At 39.1% G+C, this 15,868-nt stretch overlaps 1 protein-coding gene across 10 annotated transcripts in view; it reads right to left on the bottom strand.

Annotated features, from left to right (window-relative positions):
* The window catches only part of COL19A1 (collagen type XIX alpha 1 chain), a 212,202-nt gene that overhangs the window by 125,749 nt on the left and 70,585 nt on the right, over positions 1–15,868 (bottom strand). For all 10 annotated transcript variants that reach the window (XM_075498152.1, XM_075498157.1, XM_075498155.1 and 7 more), the window contains one exon: positions 12,703–12,747. In XM_075498152.1, coding sequence (XP_075354267.1) covers positions 12,703–12,747 — 45 coding nt within the window. The remainder of the gene's footprint in view (positions 1–12,702; positions 12,748–15,868) is intronic.

The raw sequence follows: 15,868 nt of genomic DNA, 5'->3' as shown, positions 1-15,868 counted from the left end.
ACATTCAACTGGAAATCGAGGAAATACGCTCACTCAAAATTAAACCTATCAAGAAGAAATAACCCACCTAGACTACACTGTCAGAAAATACTGAGAAGTACAGCCATATGAAACTACTTTAATCTTCAGTCTTGGCTAACTCTAAGACCATATCAATGACACCACCTGAAGTTCTCCAGAACCCATAAGATCTGTAAGGAGTTGAAGTACTCGTGTTATGGTACACCATACCTACAATGCTTCTCACAGCACTTCCAGTTAAACACAATTCTTTCCTCAAAGATATTATGCAAAGGTATTAGTGAAATGTAAACAGCTTTTGGAAAAGTAAAATAGGGAAAGAGAATGGACAAGTATGTGTATGGGTGGATGTCTGCACAACAGGAAAGGTAAGTTATGAGCCAGAAAACAGGGAAGAGAGAAGGCACAGATCAAGAACAAGTAATAAAAAATCGCAAGCAGACAAAAAAACCACAACACCCCCCCTCCCCCCAACCAAACAGAAACAGTGATAAGAAAATAAGTTTGAACACAAAAGACTGGATGTCGAACTTCAGTCAGACCTATTTCTCTGAGACTATCTTGTGGGAACACTCATATGATGGACTATTTCCAGGCCTCTCTCTAATCCAACTGAGGTCACATTTAGTTTTCAAATTAATTCTATTCTGGCATTTCTTATCTTTTGACTCAGCAACCACCTTTTTTAAATTGAGTCTGTCGAGATTAATAAATGGTAAACAACAACAAAAAATCTGTCATAATGAATTATAAGGCCTTTCACCAAAGATCATCTGTGGAGTCAGAAGAGAGAATATTTTAATTCAGAGCAATAAGCTTTATCACTTGAGCTAAAAGACTAGGTAGCTGCAGCAGAGGATGACCCCTCTCTTCTGGTGAACCAAAAGCGCAGGCTGAGCGTGGTATACCTTCCACTCATCACAGAATACAAACAATTCACTAGCCAAGCTGACAAAAAGCAAGAAAACCAGAAATTCTGTTTTCTACTTTTGACTCTGAAAAGGAGTAAGATTTACTACTCACAGACTACATCCAGACCACATACCTTCTGGAAGGCAGTGCAGTCAAATGGAAGAGCTAGGACACACTACAACTCTTGGGTTTATTCCCACTTTAGTATGGATGTACGCCCAGTCTGGCTTCTGAATTACTCTCAGTTTCTTCCATCTCTCTCAGAAATACACATACATATGCCACCCACTCTTCTTGTTTTCCCCTAGTAGCCCACTCAAGGTCCATGCCCACCTCTACCCTCTCTCCTGTATACAGGTGCCCTGACCCAAGCTCTAGCATTCTCCCCACTGGTGCTACACAATCCTCAGAGTTGTTAAATGGAAACTGGGACCTCAACACGTCTATGTAGAGAGAGGATGGTGCTCTGCTCTCTACCACTGCCAGTGGATATTTCTTTGCTCCTCCAAAATACTTTCTCAGATGCTAAGTGTGCAGCACTCTTTATAGATAAAAATCATTACATTAATTTTAAAGTAATTACCATTTATCAAAATTACCGTTCAAAAGGTTTACAGCCTACGCTGTTTCCAAACCAGTGCATCTTTTCTAGGCATCCATAGCTGTAATGGTACCCAGTCATCCATCTCTGGATATGCCTTCACAGAACTCTCCAAGGTGGCACAGAAGTAACTGTTACTGGAAGCAGTACATCCAAATGACCTGGCACTCTGCTCATGTTATTAAACCTTACATCTCAACAGAGTGCCCACTAATGAAGCTGCAAACCTCCTGATACCCCAGATAGCTCATTCAGAACAGGCTTGGCTGTTTCTGCAGAGCACCGTGCATGCTTTCTTGCCCAGAGCTCCACATCTGGTCCTACCATGCAAAAGGCTTCCTACGTTGTGGGAGCAATTGGAATCTGGAGAGCTTTGTGGACTGAAGTAAATTACACTAAGTATGTACAAATGGCCATTTTCAGAGCTTAAAATTACACATCTTGGTGGAGAGAAGTCAGACTGAAAAAGATACCTTTCTTATGCCAAAAAAATGCAGCTGTCAAATACTATATTTGTAATCCAAGGCAGAAAGAGCTTGAGAGTTCACACCAGCATTTAGGTATTGGCGAAGTCACTTCTCCACTAATCTTGTTCTCAGTAAGACATGAATTGTTTACACTCAAACCTCATAAAGAAAACCATTTTGAGGTACATGACTAAATCTGGTGATGATTCCAAATCGTACAGGATAAAACAGATGAAGTGTGACAAACTCAATATGGGCATAATGAGATGAAATGACATGGCAAAAGAAAGACAAATGAAGTTTGGTGTAGGTATATTTAAAATCATGAAGAAGGTAAAACCCTTATGTCCCATATGTAGCCATAACGTCTGTGAACACAACCACAGCTTCCTAAATGCAACAACTGGTAATGCTCAGTTCAAAAGAACCAAGAGTGAGATCTTGAGGTCACACTCAAAGCTAAAGAGAGGGTAAAAAAGGAAGTTCCATGTGAGAAGATATTAGGAAGGCACAGAGAACGAAACAAAGAATTTCACTGTGATATTATACACACTGAAGTTCTTGTCTCTACCATCTTTAAACACTGCAACAGAACTCAAAAACATCCAGAGGCAGCTAGTAAGGATGATCAAATACAGAACAGTTTTGATAGCAGGAGATACTAAGTAAGCTGGTATTCTTCAATTTGGAAGAGACAGCTCAGGAATGCATGATAGATGCTTATTGATTCTTGATTGATACTGAAAAGGAGAACAGGAATCTTCCAACAGAAGAATTAGGGGACACCAAATTGAATTAAGAGGAAGCAGGTTCCAAATAAACAAAAGGAAGTGGTTCCTTCAAACACAAAGATAAACGGCATAATTTCTCACCACAGGATATTGCAGATGCTTAAAGTTTACATGAATTCAAAGGACAACTGCACTCAGTAATGGAAAAGAAGTCTACTGAACACTACTAAACTCAGTGAAAACACATCTGGCTGAGATCGCAGCCTCAAAGAATTGGAGGCTGGAAGAGTACATGGGGAGAAGCACTGTACTTGCTTACTTTGTCCTTATGCTTTTCCCCATGCACCACTTCTGGCTATCATTAGAAGCAGGATGCTGAGCCTGATGAACCTTTAATCTGACCAAATGGGTATGTGTAAGTAAATTAAACAGTGATTCAGCTTGGGACCTGGAACTTGGTCATCTATATCATTAAACTGATAGATCCCGGCTGTGAAGGTCTCTTGCAGACATTTCAATGAGTCTAATTAGCATTTCCCCATATAATTCCCAGGCACAGTTCAAAAGCTAGCATAGGCTAGGGACTATTCCCAACAGGCAGTTTTGATTAAGCCTGTTTCAAAGGGCAAGAGAGTTAAACAGTATGAAGATGGCCAGATCAAGTCAAATACCACAGAACTACAGGATAAGCCCTGGTAATGTTTAGCTTACTAGGATAAATACCAATGTGACTGCTTTTATTCCAGGTAGAGACTTCCTGTAGAATTAACAATATGCTTTTCCTTTTCCCCTAAAATATCTGTGTACAGGTGTCTCTCTTTGTGATGATATACGATCTACTTGGTAATAAAAAAAAAAAAATCTGTCAAATAAAAACACTTGCATGCCCATTCATTGAGATGGCTGTCTTGTAAACAACATTTAACCTCATATGACTTCATGAAAAAAATTCTAAAATGGTACCCACAACGTCAGAGCAGAACAATAGTACAAGCAAAGCAAAGAAAAACATTCCCCCAAACCCCAAAGCTTAAAAGGTGCGAATAGGTGACTAAATAGTTACAAGATGAGAAGGAGAAAACTCTAATGCCTCCCTGTATAGCATTAGGAGCAAGTATGAAAAAACTCAGTTCACATTTACATCCAGCTGGTAAAGCACCCAGTCTTGACTGCATGAAATTGGATTTAAAGGACTTCAGAAAATCTCCCCCCCCCCCCAATAAAGTATCTGTATTGATGGTTAGCAAAAGTAAGGAGCCACATTTTCAGTACAGTGGAACTGATTCGACAACCATCCAAAAAACTAGGGAATTGGACCCTTAGTCTATAATGCAACATGCACGTTCTTCCATTAATCCAAAACCCCTTCAGACTAACAGGTCTGTATATGCAGTGGCCATGGTTACATTAAGATTTGCAGCTTACTGAATTTACTCTTCTAGTCTTTTGTTCAAACTGAAGCATTTCTAGCAGAATCTACAGCTGGTGAATAGAAGCGCTGTACTAATACACAGGAGGGTTACTAACTGCTTCTCTTAGTTGTCATTTTTTAGTATTTTTAATTATAGACCTTTGAATTCCATGATTGTCTCCTATCCATGAGTGATAACTTCTATCTTTCAAGCAGATTGGAAGCTTCCCCAGTACTTGAGCTGTCTTATGTGGACTAGTTTCATCACTGAGATCTATGGTACAGACATCAAAATATCAGAAAGACTAAATAATTATTGACTTCAACTAGGATCTTAGAAAGGAAGGGTGATTCCTTCTTCATTTACTTACGCTTATTTAAGAGAAGGATATTGAAGACTGTGAAATAAAAGACTACACCTGGGGACACACTGGAATTTTATAGCCTTGCATGTTCTGAATGGGTGGAAGATAGAGAGAGGAGTATTTTATTAGGTGTGATAGGATGAAGTAGAAAATGTTGAACCTCCAGGAAATCTCCTTGACACTAAGATCTATTAGGAATTTTCTTCTAAAGGAAATAGAGGAAGCCCTATTTCCTGGGATAATTCAAATTGTACTTAACGAAATAGTAAATATATACAAAGAACATCCTGCGTTTAGAAGAAAATGAAGCAGATGACAATTTTTCCTACATTTAGGCTGGACAAGCCCCAGACTCTTTCTCTCTTCTCACATGTATACACAGGCAAAAGCACAATCAAAACATACAAAAAGTACAGATAAAAGGATGAAACTTTGGAAATAATGAATTACTATCATTATGGTTTTACTCTCAAAGTTTCCCTTAGTCAAATACATGTAACTTTTTTATTTATGTCATTTTACTGAGAAATATCAATCGAAGAGTTACAGTAAAATAATAACTTTACCAAAGATCAAGTGTTCACAAGTGCATATTACAGCACATATACTGCTACATAGGTCAGCTCCAATGACATCCAGTTTTAAAATCCTCTATTTCAAGCGTCAGATGGGAGGGGAATATGCTTTATAAAGGAAAGCAACCAGTGAAGGAAAACTGCAATTGAAGAGTCCTTCTCCAGAGCACAGCCATCCTCCTACTCTATCACTCACAACTTCTGAGTCTTCTGAGATATCAACTAGTACTGTGATTTAGTCTATACAGCAGCATACCTTACTTGCCTCTATGAGTTGAAACAGGGATTTTATACTAGTATTTTGAAGCAGCTAAGCAAGACAAGGAATTTAGGTTTCCCAGCTCTGTGAAATCAGTATTATCTATTAGTGACAATCCAGTCATGTTTGCTCAGCTATAACTAACATATAAATGTGTTGGCTTCTCTATCACCACCATTCCAAATAAAATATAGATTTGTTCCACACATGCTGCCAAATTACAATGAAATCTATACAGTGTTCAGGTTCCATGTGTCCCACAAAACCGAATTCTCAGTGTTCTAGCTCAATCACAAAAAGGACTGTATCTGTGAAGTATACTACAACAAATACATATTCTAACCAAGAAGGCAGACAAGATGACAGAAAAATGGGGGACCTGGGTAAAGAGATTACTAGCTGAAGTGACCAAAGGAAGCAAAAGCCAGGAGATACAGGAGAATGAATTACAAATTTAACAAAGAAAAAAGGGATCTTAGAGGTTATTTGTCTGAGTAACTAACAGGCTTTGGGCCAGTTCCAACTCCCAAGCAATGCACACACTTCAAGTATCAAAATAAATAATAATAATAAAAATCCAATCCCACTTGCTCACGTGTATGCTACTCATGCCTGGGGCAGGGAAGGGATATTGAGATAATGATACCAAGGACAACTCAATTGGCCTCAGTATTTATTACCACAGTGTGCTGGTTTTGGCTGGGACAGAGTTCATTTTCTCCACAGTAGCTAGTATGGGGCTATGTTTTGGATTTGTGCTGAAAACAGTGTTGATAACACAGGGATGTTTTCGTTACTGCTGAGCAGTGCTTACACACAGTCAAGGCCTTTTCTGCTTCTCACCCCACCCCACCAGCGAGTAGGCTGGGGGTGCACAAGAAGCTGGGAGGGGACACAGCCGGGACAGCTGACCCCAACTGACCAAAGGGACATCCCATACCATATGGTGTCATGCTCAGCAATAAACTAGGGGGAAGGTTGGCCGGAGGGCTGCTGCTCCGGGACTGGCTGGGCATTGGTTGGTTGGCCATGAGAAATTGTTTTCATTTGCATCACTTGTCTTTCTTGGGTTTTATTTCTCTCTCTCTGTTATTTTCCTTTCCATGACAATTTATTATTATTATAATTATTTTATCTTATTTCATTTATTAAACTCTTCTTATCTCAACCCACGAGTCTTCTCACTTTCACCCTTCCAATTCTCTTCCCCCATCCTGCTGGGGTGGGAGTGAGCGAGCAGCTGTGTGGTGCTTTAGTTACTGGCTGGGGTTAAACCATGACATACAGCAACAGTAAGATTTCAATCTCTGTAGGTTTCAAGATCTCAGACCTAACTTAGAGTCCATTTCTTGGTTAAGCTCATAACAGCTGCCAAGCTCAAAACACTGTATGTGCCCACTCATCTTAAAAATCATGCCTCAGCAAATTAAGAAGCTACAAATTACAATATAGAAGATGACTGCTAGAGAGGCAAGGGTTACCCAAGAGAAAGACAAAACTTTTATAATTAGGTATTGAGATTTCTGACATTAATTTTTTTTTAAATTGCTAGTGACAACGTATAACTAGATAACTTATCTCCTCCCCAATGGCTGCATTTAAGCAACTCAAACCAACTGGTGCTTGAGCTAAGATTCTGCCTTTTGTTTTTGTTTGGTGGATTTTGGTTTTCTCCATTTAGAGTCAACTGACAGTTATTAAATTATGCACCAAGTTTTGTGACATAGCCTTAAGCATGGGTTTTAAGAAAACATGATGCTTCTAACTTTGTTGTTAGAATGGAGGCCCGTTTTGTGGACCATTTTGGTAGCAGGGTTTCCCCTGGCTTTAAAATCTGTTATTTTGGGGGTTCTGTGCTTTTTGTTCCAACCTGGAGGCTTGTTAGGTACTTGAAGCAGGAACACATGTAACTTCACAGCACTGCAATTTCTATATGGCTCAAAATCTTATTGGTGCATTATACAGCAAGTCTCTGCATATAATCCTCTGTATCAACCAATTCCATATTTTATTCCTTTTTTAACATTTGTATTTATAGTACTTCCCAGAGGTATCAAAGGATCAGGATCAGAGATCTCTGACTGTTAGAACTCTGTCTCAGAAACTCCATCTACAAGCTGATCAGAAAGCCAGGTTTTATTTTATGTGTCACTGGTTTCAGTGCCTGGCTCTCCTTCATACTCTGAATTGTCAAAGTCTGACACTGATTTCATTTTTCAGAAAGTAATTGCTTTGTGTTGGGACACTGTCTGGGAGAAAGCAGTCAAAAAAACAAAGAAAGAAAGAAGAAAACAGCAATACAGAGAAGGCTGTAAAAATGAAACAAGAGGATTCACCTTGTAAATAAAACTGTATTTAGAAGATGCAGGGACAGAACTTCAGCTATGGGAATTGCCACAGCTCAGGTGAATGGAGCTGTGATTAGACAACCCAACAGCTGCATGGCAATTTTCATACTAATAAATTTTAAGATTTTCCTTTTCTTTTTGGTACTTAACAAATTTTGAAGACACCTTTAGATTTATGTTGAACAATTTATTTTGTAACTATTTGTATTGGAAAATAAACTGTTTCATAGGGTTTCAGCAAACCTAAGCTAAAAACATCCCAGAGAATGCATACACACTCATCATCCAAGCAACCATGTACAATGCTACCCAAACAAGCGTTCCACGACAGCTTCTATGAGGAAGAGAGCATCAGCTGACAGGTGATCAGGTATTTAAGCAAGGGCACTGGTCACCCTCAGATGTGATGCTCCAAAATGAAAGTATGTGAATGTATATACACATCTTAAAAGAATCTGCCTATAAAATATTCTGGTGAACAATATTAGTCCATACTGTCAATTAAATGTACATTCACACCCCACTCCTGCCAATATTTGGAAAAGAAAACAAAAAACTCAACAAAAAATCCACCACTAAACCATTATCACTTTTTATTGTTCTCCTTTTTTACGTGGGTTTCTAATGTGAACGCATGTGCCGAATCAGAAAAATATTGCATTCATGTTCACTATTCATAAAATCACAGGATAATTGAGGCTGGACGTGACCTCAGGAGCTCTCTAGTCCAACCTCCTACTCAAAGCAGGGTCAGCTATGGGGTCAGGCCAGGTTGCTCAGGGCTGGTCTTGAAAACCTCCAGGAAAAGAGGCTGCACAATCACTTTGGGCAACCCGTTCCAGAACTTTACTGTCCTATCACAGAAAAGTATTAACTGGGCATTAAAACCAAACAAGGATATACGCTGAAAGAGAAACTGTCTTGCTGTTCTCTGTGTTTATCCAATTAGAAATCAGTGTAAGTGATACCTTGCACAATTTTAATTAAAAGAAAATGGGAAAATAATTTAAGATAATCTGATCTCCTCTATTTTCATGAAGCAAGCCTTTCTTTAGTTTATTCCCTTTTCTGTAACCAGGATAAAAAGTGCAGACCACTGGAAGAGGAAATTACTTCCATAAAAACCAACAGTGTTAAAATGAAAAACCCTTTCCTAATGGCTACACAGCATCTTCCTTGCTGCACTTTCAGCCCATCGCTTTGCATGTTATCGACTACAGACACAGCAAATATACCATTTCCTTCCTCTCTGCAGCAGTTTTATGTATCTGAAGACTGTTTACATACTTCTTTTCAGCTGACTCTACACTAAGTAATCTTCATTCATGCAATCCTTCCTCAAAGGTTATGTGTTCCTGAGCACCAGTCATTCTCAGTGCTCTCCTTTCAACATCCTTTAAGTTGAAGCCTTACCAATACCAAATAGCACAGGACTATTTAATTAGTGTTGCAGACAATATTCCACTTAAAAACATCTTAGAGTCTTTCATTTGCAGCTGCCTGACTTCATTTACCTGTGTTCAGCTTCTGATCCAAATAATCCTCAGATTTTAATTTCTGAGTAGATACTATTTGATTTGGTTTTCCGCAGCTCAGTTTTATTCTCCGCTACAGGTAGTTCCTTGCACTTGTTCCTTCTGTGTTTTATCCTATTTTTTCCAGGCTACATCTCTGATTTGCCAAGGACATCCTGGATGTTAAAACATTCTTCTAGTTATTATCAGTCCTTCCTGACTTCCTGTTGTTATTAAATTTAATACTCATACTTTCTATCCCATACTGTAAAATTACAATTCTGATGGTATTAGAATGAGGATGGATCCACATGATATAGTCTGCCTTCCTGGCAGCAAACCAATTAAAACTGCTCTCAGCATATACTTTTTCAGTCATGCTACAGAAGGGTAGACCAATGTTTTTGTTGCAGTTATAAGACAATGCCATTACCTAAGTAACAGAAAGAAAGCACAATACCAAGGAGAATTAAAACACATTTACACTGAGAGTATTTTTCCTGTGGAGGGAAAACTGGCAGCATAACACCTGCACACGCAGCTCCGTAGCTTCCCTTACCACTACTGGCCTCTGTAAGAGAGAACCAAGTTCAACCTGAGACCAAAAAAACAGGAGGAAGGTGGAACAAGACTTCTGGATTCCTCAAGCGGAGCTAAGTGTAGCAAAGAAACCTTTAAACAGTCTAAAAGAATCTCCCTCAACAGCGTAAATTACAGATGCCTCCTGTATCTTTAAGTTCTATACAATCAATCACTTTCGCCTCAGTTGCCTATGTCTCCCTGATATCCCCAGAGCTTGCTCTGCCAAAGCAGACCGTAGTAGAATAAAAGCCAAAGTCAACTAGTTTGATTTGGTGAACTGAGAGGTATAAGGCTGAGTTGGTTTTAAGCATTCAATCCTATGGCATGACATGGTCACCAAAACAAAAACACAGGATTGTTCATTTTAGTGTACCTCTGCAGAGAGTTTGAAATGGCAAATACCCCATGTTTAGGCAGCTGTGTCCCACTCCAGGTGATATGCAAAGCAGTGTGCAAACACTACCTTGTTCCTTGGTATGCAAGATGGGGCAGAGTTTTTTGTATTAGGAAAAATCAAATTTTAAGTTCCAGGCTTTTTAATCATGTTTGTTACACCCAAATTAGTACAAAACTGTTTTATTTTGTGATACTATGTTAAAATGCAAAGGTGTTGATACATTTTTAATATTGGAGTTCAGTTACTGGAAACAGCATTGTTGTTCTTCAACAATTATTTGAATTAAGGCTAAACTGAGTAACTGCTAAAGCCCAGGCTGAGACCTACTCCCCATAATCTTAAAACACACTCTTTCCTCACAAATCACGATGTGTGGCTTCTGATGAGACTGTGCCAAATTATTTCTGAGTGATCACTGGTAAGTAAAGACCCTTCCACTTGTATATTGCCTTTTGTTTAAAGGAGAGCAGAATACATTGTTAATAGTTACACTGGAAATACTTTTAAATGACATCTTTTCATTAACTTCTGAAGTTGCAAGACGAAAAGAAAAAAATAAACGGTCTAAGCATGCTGACTCAGCTTCCAGATAAGAAAAATATGACTGTCAGTGGTTGGGTCATTTTACCGCTACCTTAAAATACGGGAAATCAAGCAAAGAGAGTGGCAGCAACAGCTGGAACCACGTGCCTCCGTCCAAACACAATTTATTCATAAAACTTGAGGAAAGCACAGCACAGCTGCAGAGCAATTATGGGGGAAAAAAAAAAAAAAAAAAAAAAAAAAGAAAAAATCCACAAGCCCTTCAGAACTGATGAATAATGATGCCACCAAGGAAATAAGATCTGCCGGTGGAGTTAGAAACACTCAAGCTTAACAAGTGCTTTTTTTAGAGAATGAATCTTCACATTATAAGTGTTAGTTGCTATGGATGCTGGTTTTTACTTCTGATATTTCTTCCCTCCTGATTACTGGAATACTTCCTCCTAAAAAATCCTCCACAATTTTAAATCTGCTTAAATTCTATTAATCCGTAACATGCTTTCTTTAAAATATGAACACTGGAAAGCTGGCTGACACTTCTAAAGAAGTATGGTGGGTGAGTGAATATACCTATGTCTAAAGCAGCCTCACAAGTATATTGCATTTTTTTAAATTCAGAAGCTGCTACCTACTCTCCATTTTCTTCAGTCCGAATATTGCAGAATCACAGTATCTGTCGTTCTTCATCTTTATGACATATAAATTCAGCAGGAATGCTCTTCTGCACCTTTTTCAGACAGTGAGCTGAAGCACAGAGACACTATCTAAGATCCAAGAAAAGACTCTTAATTCAGGTTGCCTAATCCACATCAGCCAAAACTAGTGAAAAAGCAGTAACCAGGCAGTAACTTGGTTAGGAGCTGAAGTTTCAAGTGTAAGCTGTCACCATTGTTACTTTAATTCCTATTTGGCAAGCTAAGAACAGGCTCTTCGTTCCTCTTCTCCCTCAACACAGACTTGCCTTTGATGACCTGTGAAGACCTACTTGTCTGAAGCCACACAAGAACATTAGGTTGCATCATCTAGAGCGAGCCAGGCTGCCATTCTGTTAGCCAAAACAGCCTTCCACAGGCCCAGTTTAGTTCCCATTTTAATGCACAAGCTTTTGAACTATTTCTGGCCACTGCAGAGCATCTGCAATTAGGGCAAATTGCTTCAAGGTCCATTTCCGATACCCACTGGTGAAGAACAAGGAAAGGCTTCTCCTGGAATTTATGCTCAGAAGCATTTTATGGCTGTTGGGAGACTAAGAAGGTCCATAGGGCAACATGCCAGTCCATCAGGCAAAGGGGCTGAACTTCCAGTCTGAAGAAGAGGTAAATGCACCTGCATCCAGCTTGGGCACTGGCAGTCAAGTCAATTTACTCGGAGTCAGATGTGTGCAGGAGACAAAACTCATGTTAACTACTGTGTAGGCACACAGAAGTATATAAATGAAAATTAACCTTTTTACATTAGCAGTCAGTTGTGCTGTAGCAAACGTTAAACTTTGCTATTGCAGTAAATTTATGTTTTTAGGAAAAAAGTGTGTAAAACATTTAGTATTTGTGATCAACACAATAGTTTCTATAAAAGTGCATTTGTAATGTATAAAAGCAATAATTAAGTACTATAAATACCTACACATCATCTCATCATGCATTTCATACTGTATAAATAAACATTCACTAGTTACCATAGAAATAAGGTGGCAGTAGACACTACTGGAGTCCAGTGGTTATGCTTATGTTAGACTTCATTATTAAAACTTTTCTTAAAAAAAAAGTGGTTCTAAAAGAAGCACTGATGACACCAATTAACATGCGTAAAAACCTCCTTACTCTTAAGTGTTTCAGGAATCATTTACACAGAAAAAAAAAAAAAAAAAATTATCCATGAAAGAGTTAAGAAAGACCTTCAGAACAAAGCTCTACTTGGTTGGCCATACATCAAATCGTTAAACTGAAAAAATAAGTAACATGGGCAGAATAATTTACCTTTTCACCTTCTTCACCTTTACTACCCACAAAGCCACGTTCACCCTGGAACACAAAACAATAAAATAAAAATCTCAAACAAACATTCTTCAAGTAATTGCATTTTAAAAATAGTTTTGTTGCACTGAATTTTTATTATGGGATCAAAACGGAAGAAATCATTTGGAAGAAATAATTTGAAATTATTATCTCTCATTCCAAAAGATGTGAAACCTCTACAAAAAAATGACATGGCTTTCCACAGTTTTGTCGATTAACAGTAGTCAATCATTTTTCCATGCAGCCTCAGGGATCTGCTTAGCTTTAAAAATTCTGAACTATTCATTGATGCTAAACCCGCTCATTACAGTCCTGCTATTCTTCTGCAGGACCAGTTTTAACACATTTATTCCTATTAATAACTTCATTTTAATTTTTAAATATGACTAGTCAGCTGTGAAGGCCTCCAAAACCCAGAACAATTGAGAAAAATATACAGATACAATTTACTGAAAGAAAACTCATTCCTTTCACTTTGAAAACCACATCCAATTACCCAAGTATTGGAAAAAAACTAGGAGTGAGTTTTGAAATATTAATTCAAGCTCAGCTTATTTCAGCAGATAGAATTCATTATTTGATGATCTTTCAATAAAAAGACCTGTTATAATGCTCTCCCAGCTCCAACTTGATAACTTTTAGCTCAGAAAAAGATCTTAATGTACAATCTTGCTATGTTAATGTCTTTGTCAAATAGTCTGCAGCCTGGCTATATTGTAACAAGAGTAACACCTGTTTTAGATCTTTATTAATGTATACTTGTATGTTTTGTAAGACATACAGCAGACATACAGCCAAAATTCTATACTTGGAGAACAAAACCAACCTAATAAAAAACCCCCAAACATTCTCTTTCTCCCTCAAATCATCCAGGAGGAGATGGTTTGCATGCCTTTGCCAGTCTCTAGAATTCAGTCTCACCACGTCAGTACAACGTACATGATTTTTACAGGTCTGAAGATGAAGAGACTGCAAAATTTCCAAAGTAAAGCATATGGTATTTTCTAAATTACTTTCAAAAAATTAGAATGAGCAATGTCTAAACATTCTTTCACCCTTCAGAGTGTCATTTCCTTATATAGAAGTCTAAGGTTTAAGTAAGGCTAACTAGAACAGCAGGCTACAACTTGCAAAATTTCTAGCAGCATTTTGTCAAATCTTTCAACTGATATAGCATCATGTACTACACAGCTGGGAACTAAATTCAAAGCTTTGGAGATGTGCCGGTGTATAGATTAACGAATAGTTCTGAACTTTTCATCAACCACCTACAGTGGCTGCTTTTTGTTTGCTTTCTTTTAGCTGGGGTGGCTCATGCATCAACAGCTTAGGGGTCAATTTTAGAAGCATGCCCAAGACCAAGCATGCAAAATGGGATCTAGTGAAATAACCTTCCATATGTCCTCATCTAAAAATGAGTGGTTAATTACTGAAATTATTTCTGAATGTATGCAACTTCTGTTGTGCTCATCTAGTTTCCCTTTCTCATGCAAGACTGGACCAGAAGATCTTTCAAGGCTCCTTCCAACCTGGGTTGATTCTATGATTCCCATTCTTCTCCAAGTGTTGGACATACAACACAGCTAACGCCTATTTACTTTTGACAAATTCTTAAGAAGCAACGTGTTTTATCCATTTAGCTTTCCCATTTGTGAGAATGCATATCCTGTCTTTACTCAATTCCCAATTCATTATACAAAAATTATTCTTGGATAAAGTCAAAATTTCTCTGGTTGTAGCTTGTGTCCATCGCCTCTTGTCCTTTCACTGTACACCTCTGACAAGAGTCTGGCACTGGCTTCTCCCCAGGCTCCCAGTACTTAGAGACAGCAATGAATCTGCACACCACCCTCCCCCTTTCCAAATCACATCATCTTAAGGCTGAACATGCCCTGCTCCCTCAGCCTCCCCTCGTACATCATGGACTCCAAGCCCCTGGCCATCTTAGTGGGCCTCCACTGGGCTTGCCCCAGTAAGCTGCTCTCTCCTCTCCTGGGAAACCCTAAATTGCACACAGAACTCGAGTTGCAGTCTCACAATTGCCAAACAACCACTCCTCCTGACCTGCTGGCCATGCTCTTGCATGCCAAGGCAGCCCAAGATGCAGCTGGCCTTCTCCACCACAAAGGCACCCACCAGGACCCCCAAACTCCTTTTCTGTAGAGCTGCTTTCTAGCAATTTGGCAACTGGCCTGTACTGCTGCATGAGGCTATGCCTTCTCAGAGGCAGGACTTCATGTTTGCCTTTGCTTAGCTTTTTGAGTTCTGCGTTAGCCCTTTTCTCCAGCATGTTGAGGTCTCACTGAATATCATCCTTGCCCTACCTCCCAGTGCACTGATTACCTCCCCACATATGGTAACTTCCATGAACTTGCTGAGAATCCCATCATCCAGGTTATTAATAAAGACACTAAATAATACTGGCCCCAGTATCACCTCATGGGGGATGACACTAGTTACTAGGCAGCAATTGGACTGCACAGCAGTTATTCCACCTTTGAGCCCAACAATCCAACCAATCTTCCACCCATCTTACTGTCCATTTATCCAGTCCATATCTCACAGATTTGACTACAATGATATGACTGAAGACTGTGACAAAAGCCTGGCTGAAGTCAAGGTATACAACATCCACTGCTCTCCCCTAATCCACACAGCCATTTTATCGGAGTAGGCAGTCAGGTTGGTCAGGCATGATTTGTCCTTGGTGAATCCATACTAGCTGTTCTCAGTCACCTTCTAGTCCTTCATGTATTCAGAAATGCCTTCCACAATTTGCTATATAATTTTTTTCAGGGACAGAGGTGAGGCTGAATCTGCAGTTCCACAGATCTTTACTGAAGTGAGGGGAATCTTTCTTGAAGTGAATCTGCAGTTCCCTGGATCTTTCTTGAAGATGAATGTGATATTTGCCTGTTTCCAATCATCAGACACCTCCCCTAGTCATCATGGTCTTTTGCTAATTACAGAGGACAGCCTTGCAGTGGCATCAGCCAGCTGCCTCAGCACCCTGGATGCATACTGTTTGGTATCTTGCAAATATTCAATTAGCTTCAGTGCTCCTTCACACCCTCTTCCCCTTCAGTGGGTAATGGCTCATTCTCACACACTCTGCGAGGAGGCTCAA

This window comes from Mycteria americana, chromosome 3 (assembly GCF_035582795.1).
Source record: "Mycteria americana isolate JAX WOST 10 ecotype Jacksonville Zoo and Gardens chromosome 3, USCA_MyAme_1.0, whole genome shotgun sequence".
Lineage (NCBI taxonomy): Eukaryota > Metazoa > Chordata > Aves > Ciconiiformes > Ciconiidae > Mycteria > Mycteria americana.
The sequence above is the reverse complement of the archived record's forward strand: the minus strand, read 5'-3'. Positions and strand labels throughout refer to the sequence as shown.